Below are 15,466 nucleotides of genomic sequence, written 5' to 3' on the forward strand. Positions count from 1 at the left end.
AAAAATTTAAAAACCACTTATAACCTGCCATCCAAATATAAATACTATTTGTGTCTTGGTTTATTTCTTTCCAGTCACTTACATTTTCTGAAAATGTAACTTAAAATTCATATCCACAAATGTATATTTCACCTGATTGGATCATATTGTATTTAATTGTGTATGCTTCATTGTACTTAATATTATATCCTGACTATTATCCATGTCTTCAAAAACAAATTTTTGAAATGGCAACTTAGTGTTGAGTGAATGTACTGTCATATGAATGTACTGTTTATTTTAGTGGTTCATAATTGTTTCATTGTATAAATGTTACAGGATTTTCTTTTAGTGGATAACTAAAAGTAGATGATCAGGCAATGGGAGAGTTCCTGACACATATTACCAAGTTTCCTTCCAGAATTATAAATACTGCCTGTATATGAGTATCTCCCTCACTGCACTGTCAGCATTAAATATTGAAATATATATCTCAATTTTTAAATTGGCTTCTAAATAATAATACCATAGTCATTGGATCTTAAGTATTTCACCTTTAATATCTGCTGAACTTTTAGAAAAGGAGAAGGCTTTTACTGTTTTTTAAATTTGTCTGTGGAAGGTAATTTGTATTCAACAAATTTAAGATACTTTTAATTGATTATATTGTCCTAGGTATATCTTTGTGCTGCTGATTAGATTTTATTTAATAGTCTTTGGTGAGTTATATTGGGCAGTATGACTGGGTGTATTTTGAGTTGGGAAATAGATGGAAATAGATGGAGAACTGATCTTCAGCCTAAAGTACAGATTGTCCTTTGAGTTAAATAACAAATTATTCTCACCTGTTTCTGAGTGCAGCCAAACTGCCCACAAATGATTCCAAGAGGATAAATAAGGACAGTTCATATTGAGGGACAGCTGCATGCTAAGGGATCTGAACAGTGCTGTGCACTACGCATCTTCTCCCCTGGTCCATCATATGCTGAATGGTCACGGCCAATGGTTTAAGTGAATACACAACGTTGCAACCTGTATTCCCGCGGCCTTGGTTTCTAGGCAGTGGGGCCTTCATGAAACTAATACGTGGTTTGATCTCTCTCTTCATCAAATGGGAGGGACCAATTGGACTGAAATTGGGATAAGTAATGAGTTTGTGTGATTTAAGACATTTTGAGCCTTCTTTCTTTCAGAGTAGGCTATTCTTAGTCTTCACATGATTTTTACTTAAAGAAGCATTTCCATTCCCTGAAAGAAGGAGGCAGGTTCAATCCAGGGATGAAGTGAAAGTGAAAGTCGCTCAGTCATATCTGACTCTTTGCTACCCCAAGGACTATACAGTCCATGGAATTCTCCAGGCCAGAGTACCGGAGTGGGTAGCCTTTCCCTTCTCCAGGAGATCTTCCCAACCCAGGGATGAAGAGACTAGGTGAATAAGTTTAATTTACAGGTAAAATTGTTGAGGAGTTCACTTGGCTGTTGATTCAAGCTGCAGTTTCCGGTTCATTTCCACTAATTTATATAGTGATATTCTGATCTCCATCTTTCTGACACTATGGTGTTCTTTGCTCGTTTGGTTTTAGAACTCAGAGGCAATGATAAAGGAGTGATTAATTGTTACCACTAAAACTCCAGTAGTTTGTTTAGATCTATTTACTATAAACACTATATAGTTTGGAATTTTTTTAACCTAATCTTGAGAGCTTTTTACTTGAAGAGTATAAACCATTTACATTTGCAATCATAACTGATGTGTTTGGTTGTTATTCCATATGTTTGATTTGTGCTTTTAAAATGCCACTGAACATATTTAAGGTCATTTTGGTCAAATGGTAGCAAGTCTGTTCTGCTAATTAATTAATTTTGTGTGGGACCTTACATTGCCTGGGCCTGAAAGGCATTTACATCAATAACATTTTATAGGTGCTGTTCCAGAATTGAAAGAAGAGAAGACGCAGCCACCACCACAACCACGTTCTGGAGCCGTGGCAGAAACTTTCAGAATTGTTAAGGACTCACTCAGTGATGACATCGTTAAAGCCACTCAAGCCATCTATCAGTTTCAACTCTCAGGTAAGGGTTACTTCTGGTAATCTGTAGCTTTTATTGAAACAACGTAGGGTATTTTCTTTAAAAGTATATCAGCTTCCAGTAGTAATCACCTCGATAGATGGCTATATCTAGAAACTTTACCCTAGAATGTAGACATTCAAGAGTAGCAGATAACTACTGATTTGTATTTTTGTGTTTTGTTTTTGGTTTTTGTGAGTCTATCAAAGCTTAGTTGGTAAATCATCTGCCTGCAATGCAGGAGACCCAGGTTCCATTCCTGGGTTGGGAAGATCCCCTGGAGAAAGAAATGGCAACCCACTCCAGTATTCTTGCCTGGAGAATCCCATGGGCAGAGGAGCCTGGTGGGCACAGTCCATGGGATCGCAAGAATCAGACATGACTTAGCGACTAAAGCACCACCATCAAAGCTTTGGATTTGTGGTTACCTTGGAGTTCATATGTGTCAACCTATAGTTATATCTACTTGTTTTAAACTGGTAGTTCCACATATAAGTGATACGCTTGTTTTCTACTTGTTTTTGTAGTTGTTCTGATTTGTACTTTTAAGTTAATATCAGTGCATATTCAGTTCAGTTCAGTCACTCAGTTGTGTCCGACTCTTTGAGACCCCATGAACTGCAGCACACCAGGCCTCCCTGTCCGTCACCAACTCCCAGAGTCCACCTAAACCCATGTCCATTGAGTCGGTGATGCCATCCAGCCATCTCATCCTCTGTCATCCCCTTCTCCTCCCGCCCCCAGTCCCTCCCAGCATCAGGGTCTTTTCAAATGAGTCAGCTCTTCGCATCAGGTGGCCAAAGTACTGGAGTTTCAGCTTCAGCATCAGTCCTTCCAGTGAATATTCAGGACTGATCTCCTTTAGAATGAACTGGTTGGATCTCCTTGCAGTCCAAGGGACTCTCAAAGGGTCTTCTCCAACGTCAGTTCAAAAGCATCAATTCTTTGGCAATCAGCTTTCTTCACAGTCCAACTCTCACATCCATACATGACCACTGGGAAAACCATAGCCTTGACTAGACGGACCTTTGTTGGCAAAGTAATGTCTCTGCTTTTTAATATGCTGTCTAGGTTGGTCATGACTTTCCTTCCAAGGAGTAAGCATCTTTTAATTTCATGCCTGCAGTCACCATCTGCAGTGATTTTGGAACCCAATAAAATAAAGTCAGCCACTGTTTCCTCATCTACTTCTCATGAAGTGATGGGACCAGATGCCATGATCTTAGTTTTCTGAATGTTGAGCTTTAAGCAAACTTTTTCACTCTCCTCTTTCACTTTCATCAAGAAGCTCTTTAGTTCTTCTTCACTTTCTGCCATAAGGGTGGAGTCATCTGCATATCTGCATATCAGTGCATATGGACATATATAAAATAAAATTTTCTTACAGATTCTTCCAGTGTTAACATCTTGGTGTATGAAATTGAGAGAAAATCCTATTTAGAAGACAGGTAGTATAATGCAGTAATTTATTAACCATGGGCACCTTGCCTTTTTTTTTTTTTTTTCGGCTGCACCACACACGGCTTGTGGGATTTTACTTCCCTGACAAAGGACTTACCCTGAGCCCACAGCAGTGATCAGCACTGAGTCCTAACCACTGGACTGCCAGGGAACTCTCTTGCTATTTTTTAATCTTTGAGGTTATTCTGATCAGTCTAAATGCAGTCAGCTTTTAAAATCTCTCAATGTTTTTCTTAGTACAGTTTTAATACATGTTAATGATAGTTTTAAGAATTAGCTACCACAGTCCCATTGCACACAAACTTTGACATTACCAATTCTTTTATCCTTTATCACCTCTACTTCATCTTAATCTATCTGCATCTTCTTGTTTTTACTTTCTTTCCCTACAACCCATAGTCCATTGCTTCAATTACTGTCATGCCTGTATCCTAAACTTCCTTGACCTGCTGCTTGTGTTACCAACTGTCAAAATCCTAGTCCTGGGTGATCAAACTATCTGCCTGCTCCACACTTGAGTCCAGGCTGCCAAGTCTTGCTGGGAAAATGTGGGAAGGGGAGTCACACCAACCAGTGAATCTGTACCAATAAAAATTCATCATTGGCCCTCTCCACCTGGGGTCTAAGCAGCACATCAGAATTCATTGTTTCCGTAGTCAGCTTCCTGTCTCATTTTCCACAGTGACTATTTATACCTTTCAGTGTTCCTCAAATCTCCTATCTCTCTCTTTATCACTTTCCTGCACATTTCTGCAGATAATCCCACCTCCTTTTTCACAGAGATAAAGGAAGCAAACAGATAGAAATTTATTCAGCTTCCTGCCATCCAATACCAAACCTCTCATCTTCCCCTCCCAGCAGGTCGAGCTCAACTCCAGATATATGCATCTTAAGCTTTAAGATCCATACTGATCCCCATCAGTTCAGTTCAGTTCAGTCGCTCAGTCGTGTCCGACTCTTTGCGACCCCATGAATCACAGCACGCCAGGCCTCCCTGTCCATCACCAACTGATCCCCATAGGACATGCTAAAATGCAGAATCTGATTCATTAGGTCTGCTGCTGCTGCTGCTAAGTCACTTCAGTCATGTCCGACTCTGTGCGACCCCATAGATGGCAGCCCACCAGGCTCCCCTGTCCCTGGGATTCTCCAGGCAAGAACACTGGAGTGGGTTGCCATTTCCTTCTCTAATGTGTGAAAGTGAAAAGTGAAAGTGAAGTTGCTCAGTCGTGTCAGACCCTTAGTGACCCCACGGACTGCAGCCTACCAGGCTCCTCCATCCATGGGGTTTTCCAGGCAAGAGTACTGGAGTGGCTTGCCATTGCCTTCTAGTTAGGGTCTAAAGTCTGCATTTCTGACGTGATGACAGTATTGCAGTTCAGGGATCACATTTGAGTAGCCAAGTTCTAGATCTCATTTTCTCTGGCCTCCTCAGGGAATAGGTGCTGTATCTTCCACCTGTTTGTCCTGAAGTGTCCTTCCCAGAGGCTTTTTAACATTCCCAAAGTCTATTCTATCTTTAAAAAAAAATACACAGCAGTAACAACCCTTCCAATCACATCTTTTTTCTCCCTTTCAGAGCCAAACTCATTTTCACATACAGTTCTCTCTGCTCTGGTGTCATTTTCCTCCATTCCACTGGATTTGCTCTCACCAAGGTCCTCAGTGACTTCTGTGTCACCAGTGGGCCTTTGTCATTCTTGCCTTGTCACCACTCTGCAACATTTGATGCTGTTGACCACGCTTTCCTTCTGGAAATGTCCGTTTGCTTTTCTTCTCTGTCTGTAATCATGCCTTGTCAGTCTCCTCTACTAGATGCTTCTCCATCCTTTTCTTAAAAGTGAATATTCTGCAGGTCACTGTCTTGGAATTCTTTGTCTTCTGCAGACTTTATCTAGGAAAACCCCAACAACTCACATGGCTTCAGTGACCATCAGAGCTGGTTCCTTATGTATCTCTCTTTCTAGCCTGGTCAGACTTCATGTGACATTTTCACCCAGCTATCACAAAGATGCCTTAGTCTGAAAATGTTCGTAATCATCGTTCCCAATACCCAACTTTGGCACTACTTGTTAAATCTACTCTTTCAATAGTCCTCTCTCAGAAACACACACACACACACACACACACACCATTATTTATCCAGCTTCCCACGCCAAAAACTAGCAAAGAAAATCATTCTTCTGCACCCTCCTTACCTTTCCCTCTTCATATGCAATCAGTTACCTAATTCTGTGATACTGCTTTGGTGAGTTCTCACTCACATATGCCAACTCTTCTCCATTTTCACTGCTGTGATCCTGACCCAGGCATACATCCTCAAGCTCCTGAACAACCCCAACCCCTTCCTAAATTGTCCTCTGCATCCTCTATTTATTTACTTATGACTGCACTGGGCCTTTGCTGTCGCACACGGCCTTTCTCCAGTTGTGCCGAGCGGGGACTCTTCTCTAGTTCTGGTGTGGGGGCTCTCACTGCGGTGGCTTTTCTTGTGGAGCGTGGGCTCTACGGCAGGCAGGCTTCAGTAGTTGGGGCTCATGGGCTTAGTTGCCCTGCAGCATGTGAAATCTTCCCAGACCAGGGATTGAACCCGTGTCCCCTGCACTGGCAGGCAGATTTGTTACCACTGGACCATCAGGGAAGTCCCTCTGCATCCTCTTTATCCCTCTCCAACGTAGTACTCTCTACACTGCTGTTAGGGTGATCTATGTAAAATGCAAACCTAATGCCATTCTTCTTCCATAGAATATCCCGTAGAGACAGGGGCTGCCTTATGAGTTCCTCTGAGGCCACTGTCCACTGTTTCTATCTTCTATACTTTTTCAGTTCCTCTTCTAGCAAATTCCTACCTAACTTTTAAATCTCTCCTTTGGCTGGACTTCCCTGACTCCACATTGCCCTCCATTTTGTCTTTTGTATGAACCATGTTATTGCAGAGTCTTCAGAGCCTAGCCTAGTGCCTGGCACATAATAAGTTCTTAAATATTGAATTTTAGAGAGGCCTGGGAATTTCAGCTTGGGTAACAGCCTTATGTATGATTATTCTAACTGTAAAGTTATTAAGAAGAACAGAGCTTCTTTGACATTTATTTCTATATCTTTGTTTTCTGTGTAGGTGAAGATGGTGGAACATGGTTTCTTGATCTTAAAAGCAAGGGTGGTAATGTTGGATATGGAGAGCCTTCTGATCAGGCAGATGTGGTAATGAGTATGTCTACTGATGATTTTGTAAAAATGTTTTCAGGTGAGTTTTAAAATGTTACTAGTTGACTGCTCAAGAAAAATTTTGTTCTAACATTTTGCTTTCAGTTCAGTCACTCAGTCATGTCCAACTCTTTGCGACCCCATGGACTGCAGCATGCCAAGCTTCCCTGTCCATTGCCAACTCCCGGAGCTTGCTCAAGCTCATGTCCATCAAGTTGGTGACGCCATCCAACCATCTCATTCTCTGTTGTACCCTTCTCCTCCTGCCTTCAATCTTTCCCAGCATCGTCTTTTCTAATGACTCAGTTCTTTACATCAGGTGGCCAAAGTGTTGGAGTTTCAACTTCAGCATCAGTCCTTCCAAAGAATATTCAGCACTGCTTTCCTTTATGATTGACTGGTTGGATCTCCTTGCAGTCCAAGGGACTCTCAAGAGTCTTTTCCAACACCACAGTTCAAAAGCATCAGTTCTTGAGTGCTCAGCTTTCTTTATAGTCCAACTCTCACATCCATACATGACTACTGGAAAAACCACAGCTTCAACTAGAGGGACCTTTGTTGGCAAAGTAATGTCTCTGCTTTTTAATATTCTGCTTTACATTTACATTTTGCTTTATTCCTTTTCAAATAATCAAGAGTCGAATATGTTGTAGCAGTGCAGTCTTAGTGACTATTTATGTTGATCTGAGGAGATCCAACCAGTCCATCATAAAGGAAATCAGTCCTGGGTGTTCATTGGAAGGACTGATGCTAAAGCTGAAACTCCAGTACTTTGGCCACCTGATATGAAGAGCTGACTCATTTGAAAAGACCCTGATGCTGGAAAAATTGAGGGCAGGAGGAGAAGGGGACGACAGAGGATGAGACGGTTGGATGGCATCACCAACTCGATGGACGTGGGTTTGGGTGGACTCTGGGAATTGGTGATGGACAGGGAGGCCTGGCATGCTGTGATTCATGGGGTCGCAAATAGTTGGACATGACTGAGCGACTGAACTGAACTGAAGAGTACATAGTTTTGGAATGGTGATTCTTACTGTTACCTCTACGGACCCTTCTACTTCATCCAACAATGGGGGGCAGATGTCAAAATACTCTTTTTGCATGACTGAAAAGCTAATAAGGCAGTATTGGGAACTGAGAGATAAATCAGAAGAACTCCTAGGTAGACTTCATTTCTGCCAATTGGACTAAGATATCATTTCCAATAACAGCTTGGAAACTGGAGGTGCTGAACTTAGCTGCAGCTCATCTATAGAGAGTAAGATCATGCTTCAGTCTTGCAGCTACTGTAATAGGAAACTGTAGCCATCTCCCATGGCCCAGTGACCCTGTTTCTGAGGGATCCATAACCAAGAGAAGCTTATCCATCATTTTCTATTCTGCCTATGTATCTTTACTTGTACTAGAAAAATGTTAGGGTAATCTTTTCTATTTTCTACTCTGCAACACAACTCCAGATGGGTAGTTAATTAACACCTGTATTTATAGAGTGAAGTTGCTCAGTTGTGTCCTACTCTTTGCAACCCCATGGTATGTAGCCTGCCAGACTCCTCCATCCATGGGATTTTCCAGGCAAGAATACTGGAGTGGGTTGCCATTTCTCCAGGGGATCTTCCTGGGTTTGAACCCAGGAAGACCCAGGGATTGAACCTGGGTCTCCCGCATTGCAGGCAGACTCTTTATCATCTGAGCCACCAGCTCAAATACTGAAGTAGTAGCACTTTAAACAAAAGTATTATAATATTTTAACCTCGAGATCCTAAAGATTCATTTGAGTTATGAATGTTATTCTTTGTTCTCTTTTAATCTTCATAAATTGAAGATCAATCAGAATATACTCTGTGCTGTGTAAGTCTTGTTTTCCATTTCTAGCCCGGGATGCTCATGGCCTACCTACTATCAAAGCCAGTTTGTGTTTGATGTGTATGATGTTACTAATGATCGAGGTTTCTTCAACATCTGCCCCCACCCCATCCCCAGTTTTTAAACAGTAGTGCTAAATATTCGTGGTACAAAAATTAGAAAATATGCTTAGGAATAAGGAAAGTAAATAAAAATATTTTTATTGTACTACTGAAGGATGACCATCAGTTGATTTTTGGTTTAAAGCTTAAACACAATATTTTTGGTTTAAACGCATTCTCCTTTAAGAAACCATAGCCATGTCTGTGACCTAATCTGTATAGTGGATATGTTATAAATATAAAATATATATTTTTTTTCAGTGTATATAAATACGTATGTATGCTTATAAAAACATGGTTATAGCATTACTACTGTTTGGTAACCTTTTTCACTTATTACATTATAACATCTTTTAATGTTAATGAAAAGTTATCTTTGTAATCATTTTTAATGGTTTCTTTATTGTTTGTTTCGTATTTCAAAATCTGTTTCCCTGTAGGGCTTAAACACAGTGCTTTGGATGCTCAATAAATATTTGGAGATTTTGAACCTTATAAATATGTAATATTTTGAACTTAAAGATCTTTAAAAAGAAAAAAATATTATTGTCATTTTACAAACAGAAATAACAGTAGTTAAAGTTCACATGTATATGATTACTGTTGAGTTAAGCAGTATTCCCAATAATGGCTTGAGATAAAAGATTTTCTCCATTTTATAAAAAGAAGGACTGAGGTATTGATGAATTAAATAATAAACACAGAGTCACTTGGTAGGTGAGTCAATGTTGGAGTTAGGATTAGAATCCAAGCTAACTCACAGGCTTTTGCTCTTCTAAATCATTATGCTATTTTGCCCTTGAGAGGAGAAAGAGTCCAGTGACCTCTTTAATTTACATTTTATTTATGTAGAATAAACTTGTAACAATGAACTTTACATTTATGTCTTTCTGTGAATGTGCCTCTGGATTGACTGGGGGATGTCAGTCAGCTAAATAAGTAATAAGTAATACAAGATTTACAAGAGTTATAGCAGCAGTTCAGATTGGGAACAGATAAGCTTTGTTTCTGTTTCTTATGTCTTTTCATTCTTACTGTTTATCCCATCTATTCTCCTTTGAATTGGTGCAATTTAGGCCTTATACCTGGAGAAGGAAATGGCAACCCACTCCAATATTCTTGCCTGGAGAATCCCAGGGACGGAGGATCCTGGTTGGCTGCCATCTATAGGGTCGCACAGAGTTGGACATGACTGAAGCGACTTAGCAGCAACAGCAGCAGGCCTTATAAGCCTTTTAAATGCTTTTAAAAGCATTCTCCTTTAAGAAACCATAGCCATGTCGGTGACCTAATCTATATAGTGGATGTGTTATTAATATCAAAAAATCTCTCCTTTTGGCCAGTAGAGGCCACTGTATGGTAAAGCATTATAATAGAAAGAAAATAAATATATATAGTGGATGTGTTATTAATATAAAAAACCTCTCCTTTTGGCCAGTAGAGGCCACTATATGGTAAAACATTATAATAGAAAGAAAATAAATTGTACAAGATTCACCTGATTAGTATTTTGGGAGGAGAAACACACACACACACACATGCATACATATAAAATTGTGCTTGCTAGCAGTATTTCTCAGAACAGTTTTGTTAAAGTATAATTTACATACCATAAAAATCCACTCCTTGTCAGTGTATATGATTTTTAGTAAATTTATAGGGTTGTACAACATCACTTATAATCCAGTTTGAGAACATTTCTGTAACTTCCTCCAAAATTCTCTTTGCAGTCAGTTCCTCTTTACTGCTCATCCAGCCCACACTGACTTGCTGTTTATAGATTTGCTGTTTCTGAACATTTCATATAAGTGAAATTAAACAATATAGTCTTTCATTTTCTTTTACTTCATCCATCATGTTGTAGCATGTATCAATAGTTCAGTTCCTTTTAATTGCTGAATAATATTCCATTATGTGGGTATACCTCATACTAACCTACTCACCAGCTGGCAGGCATTTGGGTTGTTTTAAACAGCTTCCTTTGTGGCTCAGCTGGTAAAGAAGCTGCCTGCAACGTGGAGACCTGGGTTCGATCCCTGGGTTGGGAAGATTCCCCTGGAGAAGGGAAAGGCTACCCACTACAGTATTCTGGCCTGGAGAATTCCATGGACTGTATCGTCCTTGGGGTCGCAAAGAGTCGGACTTTCACTTTCAAATAGTTCTTAGCTATTATGAATAATGCTGCTGTGAATATTTTCATACACATATTTGTATAGATATATATTTTCATTTCTGTTGCGTTGATTCCTAAGAGTAGAATTGATTATTTTCTGGGTAGAGATTTCCTGGTTGAAATTCATTTTGCCTTAGGATTTTGAAGTCATTGCTCCATCTTCTAAGATTACCATGGAGGATTTGATATTATTCTTTATTCTTAATCTTTTGTATCAACTCCTCCTCTTTCTGAAAGTTTTGGAATCAAAACGGTCTCTTTCTCTGTAGTGTTCTGAAACTTCACAATGATCCTAGGTGGTCTGGTCATTTTTCATTCATCTACTAGAGTGAGAGATCAAGGAGCAGTTTTTTATCTGAAGGCTAACAGTGAAAAGACTGGGAAGTAAAAGCTGCAGTGGCTTCTATTTATTGCATGTTATTATTAGCTACAATTCTGTTTTAATGCTCACCATTTTATATTCTGGCATTTCTGTGGTTAAAATGCTGTTGAGACATACTTTGTTTCCATACACTATACTTTTACTGTCATTTCTTAAAAATATTTTACTCATTTATGCCATTTGAGTTTTTGAACCTAAACTTGAAATATTAAGAGTTTTAATGAACTATAAAGGTTGAAAAATTAATTAAAATAGATAGTATTTGTTTACTACAACTCATTTGAGGGCCATCTATTCTTTAGTGTTGTGTAACTAACATATAAATGTTGCATCTTCAGCTTTTTGACATCTTTTGTTGTTGTTTTTATATTATCTCTCATAAGATACTGTTAAAATCTAAATCGAGTTGGGATTCCCAAGATACTGATAAAAAAAATGGTATAAAAGAAATTTCTGTGCTTCAGAGGTTTATAGAACTCAGAAATTCTATTTTATAATGCATGTTCTTGAAGTGGTATATCCCTAAGGGCATTAATGCTGCTTTTTCCTCTCTCATTTTCTCATTTTAGGGAAACTAAAACCAACAATGGCATTCATGTCAGGAAAATTGAAGATTAAAGGAAACATGGCCCTGGCAATCAAATTGGAGAAGCTAATGAATCAGATGAACTCCAAGCTATAAAGAGAAAAGAAAATATGTTGACTGCTAAGCTCAAAAAGTAAAAGGGCTCAACAGTTAAAATTGAATGTTTCTTTTCATCCCTATATTATTACAAGGATATGCATGTTTGTTCTGGAAAAAAATAGAATTTCTGTATCTATAAGATTTGAAATTGTAATTAAAACAGCTATCCAACCAAACATAAGCATCATTAAGTAGTCCTGTATCTCATATACTTTTCTAGGAAAAGTATTATTAGTGATCAGTCAGGGTCAGGCAGTAACATTAACTCTTTTCATATCTTCTTTCCATGTAAAATGAGACTGGTCTGTTAAAAATTTTCAGTTTAGGATTATATACTAATGATATTTTAGGTTTATAAATTTGTTTTAAAGAAGATCTTTTATAGTGCATTTTCAGAGAAATCATATAATAGACTACTTAATAAATACTATTTGTGAAGAAGAATTGAAAACAGTTTTTCATTTTGTTAACTGCCTTTCTAAATGTAAGTTACCTATAGGAAAATATTGTTGATATAATTCAACTAATTGCAGTATAGATCCTATTTTAAATTATGTGAAGATATTCTAAAATAAAATAATTTCTTTCCAGAAGCATGCACTTGGTTGCAGTGTTTTGAAATGTGAATGTTAAAATAGATGGTTATGGGCTGAATGGTATGTCCCCTTCATATACTGAAGTCCTAACCCTGAGAATCTTAGAATGTGACTGTGTTTGGAGACAAGGCATTTAAACAAGTGATTTAAGTTAAAACCAGGCTTTTAGGGTGGGTCATAATCCATTCTGACTGGTATCCTTATAAGAGGAAATTTGGACACACATAAACCAAGGAGGCACAGAGGAATGACCATGTGGACGAGCAAGATGGCAGTCATCTGCAAGCCAAGGAGAGGCCTCAGAAGAAACCAAACCTACTGACACCTTGATCTCAGGTGAGTCTCCAGAAGTGTAAGAAATGTCTGCTGCTTTAGCCACCCAGTTTGTGGCATTTTGCTATTGTAGTTCTAGCAAAGTAATACAGTGTAGTTTGCATTTATGTTACAAACACAGGTTCCTGTGCCTGACACACAGTGGAGGCCAAAGAAACTGAAGCACTGGAGTTTGGAGAAGAGAAAGGTTTATTACAGGGCCAACCAAACAAGGAGAATGGGTGGTTCATGCTCAGAAAACCCAAACTCCCCGATTATCTTCAGGGAGAAGTTGTTAACAGGCAAAATTCGGGGTGAGGGCTGCAGGGTTGTGTGACTTTATTCTGATTAGTTGGTAGTGAGGTAACAGGGAGGTGTTTCAGGAATCTTGATCTCAGTCTGAAGTTAACCATCCTCCACCTGGGAGGGGGAGCCTTCGTTCCTGCAGTAAAATCAAAGGTATTGTTATATATGTATCCCTGAACCAGGACCCTGCCCCAAGGTTGCACTATTGCTTATTTAAGATTTTTTTTTTTTTTGATGTGGACCATTTTTAAAGTCTTTATTGAATTTGATACAATATTGCTTCTGTTATGTTTTAGTTTTTTGGCCTCCAGGAATATGGGATCTTAGCACCCCAACCAGGGATCAAACCTGAACTCCCTGCATTGGAAGTTGAAGTCCTAACCACTGGACCACCAAGCACTATTGTTTCTTGACTATTGGCCTTGCCTGCCCTCCATTCTCTGATTAGCAACTGTTTCAATCTGCCCTTTGTAATTCAGTAAAGGTCAAGGAGGCTGAATGGAGCCTATAGAACACAGGAAGGTTTTGTACCTGGGACAGTCACATAGGGTCGTCCTTTGTTTCATTTATTTCTTTAAAAAAGCAAAACTTAATTTTTTTTTAAATGCTCCTACTTTTTGTTGTTGTTCACTGTTCAGACTCTTAAGTTGTGACTCTTTGTGACTGTGTGCTGTGGACTGCAGCACACCAGGCTTCCCTGTCCTTCACTATCTCCCAGAGTTTGCTCAAACTCATGTCCATTGAGTCAATGATGCCATCTAACCATCTAATCCTCTCTTGCCCCTTTCTCCTCCTGCCCTCAGTCTTTCCCAGCATCAGGGTATTTTTCAGTGATCCTTGACGAAGGGATTGAACCCATGTCTCTTATATCTCCTGCATTGGCAGGTGGGTTTCTTTACCACTAGTGCCACCTAGGTTACAAGGGTGGGAGTCCTCATGATAAAGATTAGTGCCCTTATAAGAGACCCCAGAGAGTCAGCCAATCCCTTTCACCAAGTGAGGACACAACAACTGTTTGAATCTTGAATTTTAATGGAATCATACAGTATATATTCTTCTGTTTGACTTCTTTCAATCTGCACAATTACTTTGAGATTTATTCTTGTCATTATATCAATAGTTAATTCCTTCTTAATACTGCTGAGTACTTTGTTATTATAGGAATATACCACAATTTGTTTATACATTTACCTGTTGATAGACATTTGGGTAGTTTCTAGCTTTTAGCTATTAAAAATAAAGCTGATATGAATATCCATGTACTGAGTCCTTATATTCTCTTGGGTATGAAATGACTGGATCATATGGTATCTGTATATTTAACTTTCTAAGAAATTGCAGACTTTTTCCAAATCGGTTGTACTATTTTTACATTTCATTAATAATGTATAGGATTTCATTTCTCCACATGCTCATTAACACTTGTTATTCAGTCTTTAAAATTTTAGCCATTCTAACACCGAGGAAACCAGAATTGAAAGAGACACATGTACTCCAATGTTCATTGCAGCACTGTTTATAATAGCCAGGACATGGAAGCAACCTAGATGTCCATCTGCAGACGAATGGATAAGAAAGCTTTGGTACATATACACAATGGAGTATTATTCAGCCATTAAAAAAATACATTTGAATCAGTTCTAATGAGATGGATGAAACTGGAGCCTATTATACAGAGTGAAGTAAGCCAGAAAGAAAAACACCAATACAGTATACTAATGCATATATATGGACTTTAGAAAGATGCAAATGATAACCCTGTATACGAGACAGCAAAAGAGACACAGATGTATAGAACAGTCTTTGGGACTCTGTGGGAGAGGGTGAGGGTGGGATGATTTGGGAGAATGGCATTGAAACACGTATGTTGTCATATGTGAAACGAATCACTAGTTCAGGGTCGACGCATGTTATAGGATGCTCGGGGCTGGCGTGCAGGGATGACCCAGAGGGAGGATAAAGGGAGGAGGGAGGTGGGAGGGGGGTTCAGGAGGGGGGACTTATGTAAACCCGGGGCGAATTCATGTCAATATATGGCAAAACCAACCAATAAAATATTGTAAAATAATTTGCCTCCAATAAAAAATAAATTACTTAAAAAAAATAAAATTTTAGCCATTCTAATAAATATGTATTGGTATCTCATTGTATTTTAACTTCCATATCTCTGATGCAATTGAGCATCTTTGCTGTGCTTAGTTGCTCTGTCATGTTGGACTCTTTGCGACCCCATGGACTGTAGCCCATCAGGCTCCTCTGCCATGGGGATTCTCCAGGCAAGAATACTGGAGTGGGTTGCCATGCCCTCCTCCAGGGGATTTTCCCAACCCA

The 15,466-nt window shown here is 39.0% G+C and overlaps 1 protein-coding gene across 1 annotated transcript in view; it reads left to right on the plus strand.

The window, feature by feature from the left end:
- The window catches only part of HSDL2 (hydroxysteroid dehydrogenase like 2), a 56,505-nt gene extending 41,569 nt beyond the window's left edge, over positions 1-14,936 (plus strand). The window contains exons 9-11 of the mRNA XM_055427595.2: positions 1,903-2,052; positions 6,626-6,754; positions 11,806-14,936. Coding sequence (XP_055283570.1) covers positions 1,903-2,052; positions 6,626-6,754; positions 11,806-11,918 — 392 coding nt within the window. The 3' untranslated portion in view covers positions 11,919-14,936. The remainder of the gene's footprint in view (positions 1-1,902; positions 2,053-6,625; positions 6,755-11,805) is intronic.
- Positions 14,937-15,466: the final 530 nt, after the last annotated feature.

The sequence above is a fragment of the Moschus berezovskii genome, chromosome 7 (assembly GCF_049115385.1).
Source record: "Moschus berezovskii isolate FMDL1 chromosome 7, NW_MosBer_1.0, whole genome shotgun sequence".
Taxonomy (NCBI): domain Eukaryota; kingdom Metazoa; phylum Chordata; class Mammalia; order Artiodactyla; family Moschidae; genus Moschus; species Moschus berezovskii.